Source organism: Trichomycterus rosablanca, chromosome 15 (genome assembly GCF_030014385.1).
Source record: "Trichomycterus rosablanca isolate fTriRos1 chromosome 15, fTriRos1.hap1, whole genome shotgun sequence".
Classification (NCBI taxonomy): Eukaryota; Metazoa; Chordata; class Actinopteri; order Siluriformes; family Trichomycteridae; genus Trichomycterus; species Trichomycterus rosablanca.
This window is the reverse complement of record NC_086002.1, coordinates 14,368,310-14,386,600: the sequence shown is the minus strand read 5'-3', so window position 1 is coordinate 14,386,600 and position 18,291 is coordinate 14,368,310. Positions and strand designations below refer to the sequence as shown.

The window sequence follows — 18,291 nt, the reverse complement described above, 5'->3', positions numbered from 1 at the left end:
TATGTACTTAGAGGCCGTACAGTGACGTCATCCGGAAGCCTGGGGATCCGAAGATGGCTTCGTTTTGCTGTCGGAGAGATCTGTGCGGGTTTATCTGTCTCATTTTAACTTATTTAAGCGTATTTTACGCTGATTACGTGGTTATCCTGTATGTGCTGGTTCCAGCTTACTCTGAAAGGTAAGACACACTGTCGGTATATCGTAATGAAAATCAACTGGGTTTAAAATGCTGATACCCGTCAGTGGCAGTGCCCGCAGTTAAATGCCAGGCTTCATTTCACATGTAATTATCAATACTATAGGTAACAAACAATCCAAGTAGTGATACACAAACACCTTTTAGCAAATATATAAGTGTAGCACATCCACAGGAGGAAATGTGCATTTATCTGACGTCAAAACATCAACCCTGTTATGATACGTAGGCAAGAGCTGGGTTGGTTGGCCAAGTTTTGTGTCACAGGCAAGTCATACCCAAGTATTACCCAAGAAGTGACCATTAATATACACTGCCTGGCCAAATAAAATTCACACACTAATATTTGGTTAGACCGCCTTTAGCTTTGATTACGGCACGCTTTCGCTGTGGCATCGTTTCCACAAGCTTCTGCAATGTCACAACATTTATTTCTGTCCAGAGTTGCATTAATTTTTCCCCAAGATCTTGTATTGATGATGGGAGATTTGGACCACTGCGTCTTCTCCAGCACATCCCAAAGATTCTCAATAGGGTGGGAACCACTCTTTCACAATTTGAGCCCGATAAATCCTGGCAATCCTTACCCTGATGCGCCCATCACTCTGGAACAGGGTAAATATGGATTCATCAGACCACATGACCTTCTTCCATTGCTCCAGAATCCAATCTTTATGCCGTTTTTGCCGGTTAGCCTCACTGAGAAGTGGTTTTCTTAAGGCTACACAGCTGTTTAGTCCCAATCCCTTGAGTTCCCTTCACATTGTGCGTGTGAAAATGCTCTTACTTTCACTATTAAACATATCCCTGAGTTCTACTGTAGTTTTTCTACGATGTGATTTCACCAAATGTTTATAAGTGATCGCCGATCACGATCATTCAAGATTTTTTTCCGACCACATTCCTTCCTCGAAGATGATGTTTCCCCACTGTCCTTCCACTTTTTAATAATGCGTTGGACAGTTCCTAACCCGATTTTAGTAGTTTCAGCAATCTCCTTAGATGTTTTCTCTGCTTGATGCATGCAAATAATTTAACCCTTCTGAAACAGATGAACATCTTTTCCACTTTCGACATGGTTGTTTAACAAATGAGAAGCTACCCACTGCATCAGTTAGGGTTAAATAACTTGTTGCCAGCTGAAACATAGTCACCCATGCAGTAATTATCCAATGGGAGGCTCTTACCTATTTGCTTAGTTAAATCCAGGTGGTGACCTTATTTTTGGTCAGGCAGTGTATTATTATCATTTCTTTTTCCTATTATTTCATATAGTATTGAAGAAGCAATCAAAATGACTGCATTTGTAAATTTTTAGTTTTTATTATTATTATAATTATTATTTTTGCCGTTTTTGCTAATTTGTCACATTTAAAGCCTTGAGATTAACCGTCTATTTTAAGAAAGACAACATGAGTAAACACAAAATGCAGCTTTGAAATTATTATTCCATTTACTGAAAATAAAGATTAATTCAAAGCCTATATCGGCCATGTGAAAAAGTAAAATTAACTGGTGGGACACATCACACCACACTTGTAACAGCTTTAGTTAGATGTTTAGGGCAAGCTGTAGCCTAGTGGTTAAGGCACAGGACTAGTAATCCAAAGGTGGCTGGTTCAAGCCCCACCACTGCTAGGTTGCTGCTGTTGGGCCCTTCAGCAAGGCCCTTAACTCTCAGTTGCTCAGACTGTATACTGTAACTGTAATGTAAGTCGCTTTGGATAAAGGCGTCTGCTTAATGCCGAAAATGTAAATGTAAAATGTAAATGTTTACAATAACTTGCCATGAGTCTATTACATTGCTGTAGAGGAATTTTCTTTGCACTTTTCTTTGCAGAAATATTATAATTCGGTCGCTGTGTTTGACATCTTTTCTGTCTTACAGTGTTTGGGGCACTCTTCATGGGTCTGTCTTTAATGTTATATTGCTGATGCTCCTGGCTTGTCATACAAAAGCAGTGTTTTCTGACCCAGGTGAGTTTTCCTTGAGTGGACTGGCACTGTGCATGCTATGCAACATCAGATTGTTTTGTACAGTGCTTAGTAACTTTGTTTACTCTGCGTACATGTTTACATCATCTGTAAAAGGGTCGAGAATACATCTTGGGGTGTGTTTTAGTTTACTTCATTTAAAATTACATTTTTAATGTTTCTAGGGATGTACCCTTCAATATTAGGTTTAAAGGGGTCTGGTGGTGCAGCAGTCAATTACATTAGCCGAGTCCAGAGTGTTACTGCATTGTGCCCAGTAATTCCAGTGAAACCAAACTCACTGCAACCGTGACCAAGATGGTAAAACAGGAGAATTAAATAAATAAAAAAGTATTACATTCAAATGGGCTTTGTTTTATGGATCAGAATCTTTATTTATTTGCCCAGTGCTAGGTGTACAATGAATTATTCTTAGTGCAGGTGTCAACATATTTCAGATATGCTATATATAGACATAGAATTAAGACATAAATAGAGAATACACTGTCAAACCTCAAGTAAAAAAAAAAAGTGCAATGGCGATATAAACTATTAAATATGTATGTCTGTAACAATGAGATCTTTATCAACATGTCACGGTCCAAGGTGACCTTATCAACCTGACCGTGACATGCACAGTTGTTACAAAATAGGCATTGCCATGCACATTTCTGGGGAAATTATCCTAATGTTTTGGCTCATCTGTGTATGTTCTTTGCAGGTGTGGTGCCTCTACCTGAGATGGCTATTGATTTCTCAGACTTGAGATCACAGTCCAGTCGTATGAATGACAGGGTAACGTTACACTTAGTGATGCAGTAACAACATACCTGTGATCCAGCATCTCCTTATTCACACAACATATTTCTTTTTGGTGGTTTTTGGATTCTGACTAATCATCACTGAGCACTTTATTAGGTACACATAATTGGTAAGTACATTCATGGATTATTTTAAAAGCTACACCTGCCAGACAGAGGAACTTTGCGGGTATACAATTACAAACAGCATTATGGGATCAGAAGGTGTTCACTGATAAGTGTCTAGACTCTAGAGGAAGATTAACACACTGTGCATGATGAAGAAAACAGCTAGTCTCTAGCTGTATGACCAGTGCTAACAGGGTATGTGCTCCTAATGGAGAGGCCCGTAAGACAAAGCAGTATTTATCCCAACAACATTGCTGCACCTGCTACATTCATACCAGAAAAACACACGTGTCATTGCAGTTCTGAGAATGATAGATAAAAGATATACATTATTTGTCATATATACATATACAGTTGTACAGTACAATGAAATTCTTTCTTCTTATATCCCAGCTAGTTTAGAAGCTGGGGTCAGAGCGCAGGGTCAGCCATCGTACGGCGCCCCTGGAGCAGATAGGGTTAAGGGCCTTGCTCAAGGACCCAACAGTGGCTGCATAGCAGAGCCTGGATTTGAACCACCAATCTTCCGCTATCCGCTATCTTTGATATCCCAAAGCTCTACCCACTAGGCTACCACTGTCCACCACCCAAACATCATCTAGTCAGTAGGGGTCATTTAGGGTCCAAACCTTGGGTGGTTTGCGAGAAACAATAATAATAATTAAATCAACATATTTTAACAGGTATAAACACAAAATAAATTTGTACACGAACCCTCCCGTGTGGAGACACTACATCTTTGTTAATTAAGCATATTTCGTTTTATGTTTCATTTTAATGCATTGTTAGTGTAGCCTGGGTTGCGGTAAAAATCATGGACAGAATGTGCGTCGCTTGAAAGTAAGTTTGTAAAACCCTGGTGTAGAGAGCAACAAGTGGACTACAGTCAGTACTGGTATACCCACAAAAGTTATCTGTTTGGTAGGTGTAGCTTATAAAATAGTCAGGCGGCAAGAAGGTCACAGCAAGAAAGTTCTGGGTTCAATCTCCAGGTGGAGCGGTCTAAGTCTTTTCTGTGTGGAGTTTGCATGTTCTCCCCGTGTCTGTGTGGGTTTCCTTCGGGAACTTCGGTTTCCTCCCACAGTCCAAAGACATGCAAGTAAGGTGAATTGGAGATACAAAATTGTCCATGACTGTGTTTGACATTAAACTTGTAAACTGATGAATCTTGTAAACTACCTGTTCTGTCAATATAACCTAAGTGTGTAAAACATTAAGCTAAATTGACATTATATAACTTTCTACACCACCATAACAAATTTAACAAATGTAAATACACTATATAGCAAAAGTATGAGGACACCTAACCATGAGCTTGTTGAACTTCCCTTTCCAATAGCATGGTCTTTTTGGCATTGTTCTTTAGTATTTATTTGTTGACTTTGAAATTATGCTTCCAGGGTTGTGAGGGCTGGACAGTCTGTAGCCGATGTGAAACATATCGGCCACCCCGTGCACATCACTGCAAAGTGTGTCAGCGATGCATCAGACGTATGGATCACCACTGCCCGTGGTCAGTCTGTCCTTCTTTCTGTCTTTTTTATTCACAAACCATCTTTCAGTTTCATTCCAATCTAGGTAATATGTTGCATTTTTTCTTTTCTTCTTCTGCCTGTTTGTCGTCTGTTTGTGTAAAAATAATGCTGATTTTCAGGATCAACAATTGTGTTGGGGAGCTCAACCAGAAGTACTTCATCCAGTTTCTGTTTTATACTGGTGAGTGTGAAGACCCTGGTACAATGAGTGTCTTTTAGTTTGATGAGAGAATAAAATACTTATGACTAGGGATGTAACGATGCACCATAAGACAGTTAAAAATCGATTCACATGTGTAACGATTCAAATCGGTTTACATGTATAATGAATTGATATTCACTTTAAACAGCAGAGGGTACTGGCACTATTCATCTCGCCTGGTTGACGGCACTACAGGGTTGCCAGGTTCAGAATTTTCCAGCCAAATTTATTTATGTGAGGATATTTCCTTTATTTGTATTACTCATTTAATGTGGGATTTATTTCATTTCAGTTTTTTTTTTTACACAAAAAGGGAAATGTGCAGCATTGTTTTGCATAGTTTGTACCTACCTCAAAAATAAAAGGGCATTCATTATTTAGATAAATAAAATTTAGCACAAATACAGTATTTTATTTTTTTTAAAAGAGAAATAATAAAAGGAAACTTTTGTTTAAAAAATCAGGAAAAAATTGTATCGGGAACCCAGTATTATGAATCGTATCACATCGTGGGTAGAGTATATCATTACATCCCTACTTATGACATCCCTTAAGCTCATGACTGAGTCCTTAGTCTCCAGCTTTTGTTTCCAGAGACTCAGTTGGCAGGGCATCTTCTGTCTCGAGTTCTCTTCTAAATGACCTGTTTCCAGTTTAAACTGCTCCTGCTAACATACAAATCTAGGACCAGCATATTTAGCTGAACTCCTGCACTGTTATTGCCCTGCCCTAACAGGTCCTCTTTTATCTGTCCCAGATAAGATGCGGTTTGGGCACGGTTGAGGGCAGATATTGGCCCTCAATCTACGGACATCATTGCTGCAATTTATTACTACTACTATTATTATTACTATTTTTATCATCCATATTTTTCTATTTATTTATGCATTTTCTCCATTTTTCCCTGATTTAGCATAGCCAATTAGTTTTCCGCTGCTGGGGATCCCGATTGTGTTCGAGAAGGGTGTATTTGCCTGCTCCACGCCCCCGCCGACATGTGCACAGTCCCTCGACCCCTTCTTTTTCATCTGTGCCTCAGTGGATTCGCACTTCTGCACAGGCACCTCTGTCTGCTAACCAGGGTCCTTGCACAGCATATGAAGACCCACCCACTTAGTCCGGTCTTTTCCCACCCAGCAGACTTGATGGCCAATTTTGTCTGCTTCAGGCACTGCCAATTTTGCCCGCCATATGGCGCCCAGCCGACCGGTAGCAGTGCTGAGATTCGAACCAGGGTGTTCAGAATCTCAGCGCTAATGTGCTAGCTGAATATCTCACTGCACCACCTGAGCACCTATCATCCTTTTTTTGACCTAGTAAGCTTTTGGGTTGTAATTGGCAGTTAAACTGAGTAGCTGGTTGTAACGAGAAGCAGCTGTGGATCATTAGCGTCATTGATCAATCAGGGGAGCACAAAGAGGCTGGATTCGTGACACTGGTTTTGCTAATTGCTAAATGTTTTTCTTCTGGAGCCTGTCTCATTGTTTTCTAAGTTTTCTGGTAATTACGTTTTGTAAAGATTAGTATGTACTGCCCACTTTTTTGCCTTTTCAAGTTTTTTTTAATAATTGTATTGTTTTATGTCTTTAGCTATTATTTCCTTTGTTTTGTTTTGTCTTCTGCACTTGGGTTCAATTAGATACAGTGCACCGTTTACAACAACTATATAACATTAATCAGACCAGAAGGTTACAGGTCTCAGAACTGCGCTTGAGCTACTCTTGGTGCCTGGATTAGGATTCTTTAGTGGGAACTGTTCACACCTATAACTGTTTTGTTGTAAATTCTGTTCCCCCCTTTTGTTTCTCAAGGCATGGCCAGCCTGTACTCTTTGGCTCTGGTGGTGTCTGCATGGATATGGAGGATATGGAGTGAAATAGATGGGAATGAAGAAAACGAAGGAGAGGAAGCTCCCAGCAAGCACCTAATATTGTAAGAAAAGTAACCAAACTATTAAACGTTAGCATTTTTTATGTAAAAAATTGTTTCATACTTTGATCTTCGGAGAGAACGATCTGGCATAACATTTTGACCACCTTCCTAATATTGTGTTGGTCCCCCTATTGCTGCCAAAACAGCCCTGACCCGTCAAGGCATGGACTCCACTAGACCCCTGAAGGTGTGCTGTGGTATCTGGCACCAAGATGTTAGCAGCAGATCCTTTAACTCCTGTAAGTTGCGAGGTGGAGCCTCCATGGATCAGACTTGTTTGTCCAGCACATCCCACAGATGCTCGATTGGATTGAAATCTGGGGAATTTGGAGGCCAAGTCAACACCTTAAACTCATTGTTGTGCTCATCAAACCATTCCTGAACCATTTGTGCCTTGTGGCAGGGAGCATCATCCTGCTGAAAGAGGCCACAGCCATCAGAGAATATTGTTTCCATGAAAGCATGTACATGGTCTGCAACAATGCTTAGGTAGGTGGTACGTGTCAAAGTAACATTCACATGGATGGTAGGACCCAATGTTTCCCAGCAGAACATTGCCCAAAGCATCACACTGCCTCCTCCGGCTTGCCTTCTTCCCATAGTGCATCTTGGTGCCGTGTGTTCCCCAGGTAAGTGACGCACACGCACTCGGCCATCCACATGATGTAAAAGAATATGCCTATTGTTGGCGCTTTCGGCGGTGGACAGGGGTCAGCATGGGCACCTTGACTGGTCTGCGGCTATGCATCCCCATACGCAACAAACTGCGATGCGCTGTGTATTCTGCCACCTTTCTATCAGAACCAGCATTAACTTCTTCAGCAATCTGAGCTACAGTAGCTCGTCTATACCACACGGGCCAGCCTTCGCTCCCCATGGCATCAATGAGCCTTGGCCGCCCATGACCCTGTCGCCGGTTTACCACTGTTTCTTTCTTGGACCACTTTTCATAGATACTGACAACTGCAGACCGGAAACACCCCATAAGAGCTGCAGTTTTGGAGATGCTCTGACCCAGTCGTCTAGCCATCACAATTTGGCCTTTGTAAATCCTTACACTTGTCCAACATATCAAGTTTGAGGATAAAATGTTTACTTGCTGCGTAATATTTCCCACCCACTAACAGGTGCCGTGATGAAGAGATAATCAGTGTTTTTCACTTCACCTGTCAGTGGTCATAAGGTTATGCCTTGTCGGTGTATATACAAACATGTACTGTACATATTGTTAAATGTACCACCAGAGTTTCAAAAAAGTTTGGAAAGTAGAAAGAAAATGTTGGCAAAGTAGAAAAAAAAAGTTAAAAAAAAAAAAAAAATACTAAACAGCAGTGATTTGCAAATTATGTTTGACCTGTATTAAATTTAAACAGAACAAAAACAAAATATTTCATGTTTGAACACTTTTTTCATATACAGTGTATACACGTTGAAACTGTGGCAGCTGTAAGACATTCCAAAAGTTGGGACAGGCACATGTTTACCACTGTGTTGCATCACTATGTAGAAGACACAAATTGTTGTAGTTGTGGAATTGTTTTTTTTTTTTTTTATCCTGGTTTGATAACACTTCTTCTACTCATTCTGGTGATTTTAATTGTGTATTTCTCTTTATAATACACCACACATGCTCGGGTAGCGCAGCGGTAAAACATGCTGTCCCACCACTGCTGCTCTGTGCTGCTTTGTGGTTTGGCCGGTCAGGTGCCTGCACAGACATGACTGACTATGTCACTCAGAGGGAGAGTGGGCCAAAGGGATTCCTCATTGCTGCTGCAGTTGCGGCTTTTCCTGGCTGGTTGAAGGTGCCTGCACAGAGACAGGGAATAATGGATAACAGTGCATGACTTTGTACGTGATATTGATCCCTGTGTGAATCCACCTCATACATGTCAAAAGAATCGGTTTGTTACTACACACGTCGGAGAGTGTTTGTGTTAAGTATGGCCCTTCTTGGTCAGAGTAGGGGTCTGCAGCAGTAGAGGAGATACAACTGGGTATTTGGACATGACCAGATTGTGAGAAAAAGGAAAAGACATATAAGAACAATAACAAAATGCACCTCACATTTTTAACGCTCAACACATACATCTACAGACAGGCCAGTCTAGCACCTGCACTCTCTTATTATAAACCCACACAGTTGGAACTGCATCTTAAATGTGCCTTGTCATTGTCTTGCTAAAATCAGGCAAGAACGATGCTTACTTTTGAACTTTGCGTTGGTAACAGTTGGGATGTTCTTTTCTGGCCCAGAGTACACAATGTCCATTATTTCCAAAAACAATTGAAAAGGTGGACTTGTCAGATGACAGCACATGTTTCTACTTGAAACGATAAGGCCAGGTAGTTATATTTATTACAGAAACTTGTCATTTACAGTGCAGTGCTCTCTGAGGTTTAGAGGTTCACAGGCAAGCTGTATTGGTTTTTGTTTTTTTACGTAGAGAGATTTTTCTTAATCTTTTAATAATGTTATAGACTGTATATGGTATAAATGCCTGATTTTTCTGCAGTTGTGTAAACAGAAATGCCTTTCTTATATATATACAGTATAAGTATATATTCTTATATATACAGTGTATCACAAAAGTGAGTACACCCCTCACATTTCTGCAGATATTTAAGTATATCTTTTCATGGGACAACACTGACAAAATGACACTTTGACACAATGAAAAGTAGTCTGTGTGCAGCTTATATAACAGTGTAAATTTATTCTTCCCTCAAAATAACTCAATATACAGCCATTAATGTCTAAACCACCGGCAACAAAAGTGAGTACACCCCTAAGAGACTACACCCCTAAATGTCCAAATTGAGCACTGCTTGTCATTTTCCCTCCAAAATGTCATGTGATTTGTTAGTGTTACTAGGTCTCAGGTGTGCATAGGGAGCAGGTGTGTTCAATTTAGTAGTACAGCTCTCACACTCTCTCATACTGGTCACTGAAAGTTCCAACATGGCACCTCATGGCAAAGAACTCTCAGAGGATCTTAAAAGACGAATTGTTGCGCTACATGAAGATGGCCAAGGCTACAAGAAGATTGCCAACACCCTGAAACTGAGCTGCAGCACAGTGGCCAAGATCATCCAGCGTTTTAAAAGAGCAGGGTCCACTCAGAACAGACCTCGCGTTGGTCATCCAAAGAAGCTGAGTGCACGTGCTCGGCGTCACATCCAACTGCTGTCTTTGAAAGATAGGCGCAGGAGTGCTGTCAGCATTGCTGCAGAGATTGAAAAGGTCGGGGGTCAGCCCGTCAGTGCTCAGACCATACGCCGCACACTACATCAAATTGGTCTGCATGGCTGTCACCCCAGAAGGAAGCTTCTTCTGAAGTCTCTACACAAGAAAGCCCGCAAACAGTTTGCTGAAGACATGTCAACAAAGGACATGGATTACTGGAACCATGTCCTATGGTCTGATGAGACCAAGATTAATTTGTTTGGTTCAGATGGTCTCAAGCATGTGTGGCGGCAATCAGGTGAGGAGTACAAAGATAAGTGTGTCATGCCTACAGTCAAGCATGGTGGTGGGAATGCCATGCTCTGGGGCTGCATGAGTGCAGCAGGTGTTGGGGAGTTACATTTCATTGAGGGACACATGAACTCCAATATGTACTGTGAAATACTGAAGCAGAGCATGATCCCCTCCATCCGGAAACTGGGTCGCAGGGCAGTGTTCCAGCATGATAATGACCCCAAACACACCTCTAAGACGACCACTGCTTTATTGAAGAGGCTGAGGGTAAAGGTGATGGACTGGCCAAGCATGTCTCCAGACCTAAACCCAATAGAACATCTTTGGGGCATCCTCAAGCGGAAGGTGGAGGAGCGCAAAGTCTCGAATATCCGCCAGCTCCGTGATGTCGTCATGGAGGAGTGGAAAAGCATTCCAGTGGCAACCTGTGAAGCTCTGGTAAACTCCATGCCCAGGAGAGTTAAGGCAGTTCTGGGAAATAATGGTGGCCACACAAAATATTGACACTTCAGGAACTTTCACTAAGGGGTGTACTCACTTTTGTTGCCGGTGGTTTAGACATTAATGGCTGTATATTGAGTTATTTTGAGGGAAGAATAAATTTACACTGTTATATAAGCTGCACACAGACTACTTTTCATTGTGTCAAAGTGTCATTTTGTCAGTGTTGTCCCATGAAAAGATATACTTAAATATCTGCAGAAATGTGAGGGGTGTACTCACTTTTGTGATACACTGTATATATAGCGTGCCCGATTTGCCTGATTGCATTATGCTTTTTCTCCACTGATGTCAATTCCCGCTCCGATTGAGGAGAACAAAACTAACACTTTTTAGAAAACATACTGTATATGTCTAAAACTTTGACATATATGCAGTAGCCGACTGCATCTTTTTGCTTGCACTAGGCAAGTTCATTTGTGGATCAGCTTTGTGTAAGGACAGCCACACCCTGATCAAATCACTTTTTCCCCGTCTCTGTGCAGGCGCCATCAATTAGCCAACAGAGGTCGTAATTGCATCAGCCATGAGAGAGTCCATATCTGGCTTCCCACCCTTGTTCACATAGGGGTCTAGCACTGCCGGATGGCAGAGCTGAGTTTCAAACCGATAAGTTCGAAATGTCAGCTCTGGTGTGCTAGCGTGTTACCGCTGCGCCACCTGAGCGCCAATCAGAAATGCCATTTTTTATCTGTTGGACTGTTTGCTTACGCGTTTTTTTTTTTTTAAGTCGTGAACATCGATCCTTGCTTGTAAACAACTGAGTCTTTCACAGTACTTATTGTATACCCAGTTATAACAGCATCGATTTAGGATTAAGTGTATAGGCCTATTAATAAAAAGATGACGAGGTAAAGCATTTATTATCTCCTCTGTGTGCTGTTTTCAGTTACATACTTGAAAAAAGACAAATCACTGTATGTCTTTTGCATTTTACCTACTGTCCCAGCTTTGGGTTTGTATAATTATCTAGTTTTGTCTAATTGAAAAACCAAAATCTTCTCTTCTGAGAACACTCTGGGGTTTTTTCTTCTCTTTGCCAGGGCACACTACATCATTTTGTTAGTGGAGTCCATTCTGTTTGGAGTTTTCGTCATGGTGATTTTTTATGACCAGGTTTGTAATTTGCACTCACAGTCAAAAATGAAGCAGTTTATTAAGGAAGGAAATGAGATTCTGGCACAACCGCTGCTTTTTTGTCTTTCCCCCAGCTTGTTTCCATTATAACAGACGAAACACCCATTGAGCAGATGAAGAACAGGCTGATGAAGGATAGAACCAACAACGGCCAGTCAATTCACACATCACACACACGAAAACCCAAAATCGCATTGTTGCGGGAAGTGTTTGGGCGTGGTAAGTGCTTATACCTTTTTGAAGGGATTTTTTTGTCTTATTATTTTATGAACAGTGGAGTGTGTAGATCTTTACATATCTTATGGTACTGGTTAGGATTACACCCAAACCCATTATTTGATTCCTTTTTGGACTGTTTGGAATGTCCAGTGTTTAGACTCAGCATTACCTACACTAACTATATCAATACCAGTAGTATTTACTCTTATCTACCCCCCCATCACCATCACACATTTCTCTGACATGACTACAATCGCCGGCCGCTTCTTGTCACCTACCAGAGACAGAGTCTCTGCTAAAGCAAGCCATGCTGCTCTATGATTTCCCCATCACTCTTGGAGGTGACTTAACCAGCCAGTGAAGACTAATGACTAAAGACCTCCCTCTGTCAGACACAGCCGGTCAGGTTGATAGCAAAACTTAGCGCTGGTGACCTAGAGCATTAGATCATTGCACTACCCAAGCACCCCAAAACCATTTGCCAGTTCATTGCACACCTTCCTTTTTTGCTTGTTTTTAAGAATTCACACACATTATAAAACCCAAAAGTGTCTTTATTCTAACTAATTAGCATATCAAGTCATGCAATAATGTGTGCTGTGAAATCAAATGCCATGAGTACCACTGGAATGCTTGGCATAGGTGTCACTGGACACTTAATTATAATCACACATTGTATGTACAGTTATTGCACGCTTTGACAATCCCCACTCAGACATAGCCAATCATGTCTTTATGTGGATCAGCTGATAGCAATGCTGGCTTTTTGAACCCTGGATACTCGAGGTAGCATTTTTTTTATAATAATGATAATAATTATTATTTGTTGGTACTTATAGTAGTAATAACAATAGTAACATACTGTATATGTTATGTTTCATAAATATGTATATAGATGCAAAGTGATACAGGGTGTCTCTAAAGTCTGGACATATAGAAAATATCACTATAACTAACTATGTTTACTAAAATACACACACATACATATTGCATCACAAATAGTGGAAAACACATTGAAGGTGTTATGAAATAAAATGTTATTAAATAAAATTTATTAAAATGTATTGAAAATATGCATTTTGCCTATGTGACCACCCTGTGTATTGAGAACCATGGCTTTCGAATCCAACGCCATTCCATTTAAACCCATAGAATTATTAAAAGACAAGAAGTTCAACATTTTTATTCGGTCCACTGGGTGACAAGCTAGACTTGCAGTCACCATAAACACAAGCCATTATCTGTGTGAAATCTGGCCTTTATGTCTGATAATGTGCTGTATTTAACACGTGTAATATGAGTAACTACCGTCAGTCCAAAATGTAATACATACCTCTGATCATCACATGACCCATTATTACAAAATAGTCGCAGCTTTTTGCAGTTGTTAGTGCGGTGGTCATTATGTTTTGGCTCATCTGAATTGTTGGGAACAATTTCAACATCTACTTTTGCCTCTCTGTCTCCTCTTCTCATGTATTTGCAGACTCTGTATTTTGCTGGCTGTTACCCTTACAGTCTTCTTCATCAGCTGGAGGATTCAATTACTCTCCTGTTCCCGATTATGATGTGTAGAGAGGACTGTCACATCAGCGTTACATTGCAGTGTGGATGACCGGTGGGTGTATTTAAAAGTCAAGCACTGTGTGAGACCTCATAATAGCTCTTACCACTACCACCTGTGTACAGATTTTATTAACACACAGCAATGCTGGAGCTATTAAGCAGGACTTATTAGACGTGGTTCCATCTTTCCTTCTTTCTTTCTTTCTTTTTTGCTTGTTTTTAAGAAATCTCACACATTAAAACCCTAACTAATTAGCTTATCAAATCATGTGATAATCTGTGCTGGGAAATCATATGACATATGAGTATGAGTACCACTAGAATGCTTGGCATCTGTGTCACCGGACACTCAGATGACTTAAAAACAAAATCACCTACATTGTATGTACATTCATTGGCAGTTTAATAAGCTAATACACGTTTTGGGTATTCAGTGACTTACTGTAGCTCATCTGTTGCTCTGTACACAAGGGACCCCTATTGGACCCCCTACTGAGTTGATATAATTTGGGTGGTGGACCATTCTCAGCACTGTAGTAACAGTAACGGTAATAAAATATTACACCAGAGCTGACATTTCGAACTCGTCGGCTCTGCCATCCGGCTGGTCTGGGTGGCTACATGAACAATGATTGGCTTGTTGTTCATACAGGTTGGGAGCCGGCGCAAGGACCTCATAACTGATGCAATTATGACCTCTGCTGGCTGGTTGATGGCACCTGCACGGAGTCGAGGAATAATGCGTTGATCAGGGTGTGGCTCTCCGTACACAAAGCTGATCTGCAAATGAACTCGCCTCATGCAGGTGAAAAGATGCAGTTGGTACTGCACACGTGTCGGAGGGGGCGTGTGTCAATCTTGCTCTCAATCAGAAGCAGAGATCAGCATCAGTAGATGACTAGATTGGGAGGAAAATTGGGAAAAATGCAATAAATAAATAAATAAATAAAATATTAGTGTGCGTGGTGCAAGTGTGAGTGCAGCTAGACATTTTCTGATCACTTTCGAGTTCACAACAACACTGCTGCACCCAATACCTAATTCCAGTACAATGATGCCAGTATGTTAGTAGCATTCCAGTCCTGAGAATGCTCATTTAAATAACAATAGTTACTAATTTTTTCTGGATTCCCTACCCCTTGAGTTCCCAATCCACTCATTTTCCGCTACCGCTTGTACAACCCTGATCTGATCAAAGAGAGCCAGATCAGTACGTGTCCCCTTCGAGATGCTTCCAGTCTGCTGCCGCTTCTTATCACCTGCCAGTGTATTACGTACATAGAGCCTTCCCTCAGACATGACCGTCTGTGTGGACAACTGGTCATGTCTGTAGCCCTGCTGAGATTTGAATTTGCAGTTTCGACACTCTGCAGTGGTGCGCTGACATGTTATATTAGACTGCTTAAGCTTCTATGATGTGTACTCCTATGGAAGTACCTTTGTATTGAAGATTGGGGTAGAGGGGGTGACTACTTGTACAGAGCAGTGTACAGATGATCTACAATCATTAATTGTATACTTAATCTTTTAATTACACATTAATCTCAGTCAAAATGCTTTGATCTTTATAACTGGACCAAAGTAATATTTATTATTAATGGGATTTTTTATTGTCTACATGTTCTTTGTATTATCAAGGTTTTTTAAACTTTTTTTCAAGCAACCCACATTTTGCCCATGATTTTTTTACACGACCCAGGCAACACAATGCATCTTAGTCACTCTGTACAACAGTGGATCCCAACCACCAGGCCGCAGACCGGTACCGGTCCATGGGTCATTTATTACCGGGCCGGTAATAATAATTAGGGATCGCTACAAGAGCATTTAAATTTCCAATACTATTTGGGTGTTATTGTCCCCAATCACCACTAGGTGGGAGCAGTGTCTCATTGCAGCGAAGGAAGCTCAGGATTCACACCGATTTTCCATTATATAGTTATTCTATTTTAAATCCCCCCGCCCCCGCCGGTCAGTTAAATTACATCTTATATGAAACTGGTCCGTGGTGCAAAAAAGGTTGGGGACCACACAAGATGTAACATAAAGCCTCCACAAGGGGGCGTTCACATCCAAGTTTATTTAATTATTATTATTTTTCTCTGCGACCCATTTCTTTCAGGCGACCCAGGGTTTGAAAAACCCTGTATCATACTACACCCCCAACACATGAATTTTTGCACTCAAAAATTATTGACAGCTTAAGTGATTAGTTTGTTTGTTTACACAGACTGATTTTGTCCCTTAACATTTACAAGAACTAAAACACAAAAATCGAAACCCACTATTGTATTTTTGTTTTAATTTGCTAAAATGCACCGATCAGGCGTAATATTCAGACCACCTGCCTAATATGCTGTCAGAACAACTTTACTGACTACTGATGGTGTCCTGTGGTATCTGGTACCAGCTTGGTACCATTACTGGCAGGTCCTTTGAACTTGTGTACATTGTGAGGTGTCTGTACAGTGCATTGTGGTGCATTTCTTCCCTTAGGTAAATGATGCACGTGCCATCCACATGATCTTGGAAAAAGCAGGATTTGTCAGAACAGTTGACCTTCTTGCGTGTCCAGTTACTGTCTAGTTCTGATACCTGCGTATCTATTGTGAAGCTTTAGCATGGGAACTCTGACTTGCCTGTGACTGTGCAACCCCGAACATGCACTGTGTGTTGTGATACATTCATCTAATCACCAGTATTACAGTGATCTGCAGTTGAAACCACAGTAGATCTTCTACCAGCATCATGTCCTCTGGCATAAATGAGTCTTGGCTGCCCAAAAATCTGTCTCAATTTGTGGCTTGTCTCTATTTGTGGCTTGTCTTTTCTCTGTACTTGTTGCTATTTTAAAGATTATTTAATCCAGTCGTCTGGTCAAAACGATTTGGCCCTCATCAAAATCACTCAGGTCTTTTTGCAAACAGGAATTGCCTTTTTGGACGGCAGTCCTAATGTTTGTTTCAGAGATTGTAAGGAGTCTTCATGATATTTCTCCAAAGGAGCTGTGATTATATATTTAAGTCAATCGATCTGCAGCATCACCAACTGTCTACACTTTGCACTCTATGTTTATGAACCTAGACCTGGTCCAGCAGTATAATACAGAACTGAAGTATTTACCAAAAGCAAATAACGAAGCTTTGCAAAAATGTAATCGAAACCAATGAAGAGACAATTACTGGTGCATCATCGTACTTGCACTAAACTTGTATTTATTAATGTATTTATTTTTTTGTGGTCTGACTTTGTATTATTGAACTCTACACAAACTATTTTGATGCATTTTTAAATGAGAAATGTTGTGCAATTTTCAGGGTACTGAATTCAGAATGTTACAATTCTGGTGGTTACTTCTGGCATTTGTAATACTTAAAACTGCTGTTTGTTACTAGCTTGAAGGATGTGTGTACATGGCTAATGGTGTACAATGTTTACAATGACATTTATTGTATTTTATCTGTCAAACTGTCTAAATGCTGCTCTTACTTGTGGAGTAAAGAACATCTTTTAACAAATTTGTATTCATTTGAATTATTTGTGATCAGAACGAACAAAATTCACTCAATTATAATAAAAATTTTATGTTTCTAAGGTAAAAAAAAAAACAGTGAATGGTGATTACACAATACATAACGCCTATATCTATGCTGAAATGGCCTGACAATGCTCATATCTACAGTTAGGGCAATAATTAAAACAGTTCCGATCAACTGGAACTGTGACAAACTTGTCTGGATGAGGACCAAAGTTTGCTTTGGAATTGAGGATGGTACGAGAGGCAAAAATCCAAAAATACCAACAGCATGTTGTGGTTACCAAGTCTCCACAGAAACAACAGACACAACCTTTTGCCAACAGATTCAATAGATCTGACATCTAACTACTAACCTAAGCTCCTGGGGTTTTTTAAATGATGACTGAAACCATGTTCTATGGTCAGATGAAATGAAACTTTTTCGCAAAACACTTCAGGTAGGTTTGACATAATTAGAAGGATGTACTACACTGAAAAAAATCGGATTTCCACTGTTAAGTAAGTTAAGGAACCTCAGGGTACATGGCTTCATGGGGGTGGCACGGTGGCTAAATGGGTAGCACTGTTGCCTCACAGCAAGAAGGTCCTGGGTTCGATCCCCAGGTGGGGCGGTCCGGGTCCTTTCTGTGTGGAGTTTGCATGTTCTCCCCGTGTCCGCGTGGGTTTCCTCCGGGTGCTCCGGTTTCCTCCCACAGTCCAAAGACATGCAAGTGAGGTGAATTGGAGACACTAAATTGTCCAAGCCTATGTTCGATATAACCTTGTGAAATGAGTAACTACCGCTCCTGTCATGAATGTAACCAAAGTGTAAGACATGACGTTAAAATCCTAATAAACAAACAAACAAACATGGCTTCATGGACTACATAAATACATCAAAATATGTGCCAAAACATGTGAACAGTGAACACACAACTGTTTACTGAACAAAAAATCAAGCTTTTGCTATGCCCATCTCAATCCCCTGTGGGCTTGAAAATTGGTTCTCGATCACAATGTGTGAACTGTTCAACAACTAGATCCGATTTAAGAAAAATATGTAGCATGTTAAATATCTGGACCTGTCGTCGACTCAAAATCA

General features: G+C 40.6%; 1 protein-coding gene across 1 annotated transcript; it reads left to right on the top strand.

The window, feature by feature from the left end:
- Window positions 1–53: 53 nt before the first annotated feature.
- Window positions 54–17,171, top strand: zgc:77880 (zf-DHHC domain-containing protein). The gene is made up of 10 exons (XM_063010670.1): window positions 54–178; window positions 2,085–2,173; window positions 2,892–2,965; window positions 4,500–4,612; window positions 4,754–4,815; window positions 6,648–6,768; window positions 11,794–11,866; window positions 11,962–12,106; window positions 13,593–13,724; window positions 14,325–17,171. Exons 1-9 carry the CDS (start codon window positions 54–56, stop codon window positions 13,679–13,681), a joined length of 891 nt encoding a protein of 296 aa, XP_062866740.1. The 3' UTR covers window positions 13,682–13,724; window positions 14,325–17,171.
- The last annotated feature ends 1,120 nt before the right edge of the window (window positions 17,172–18,291 follow it).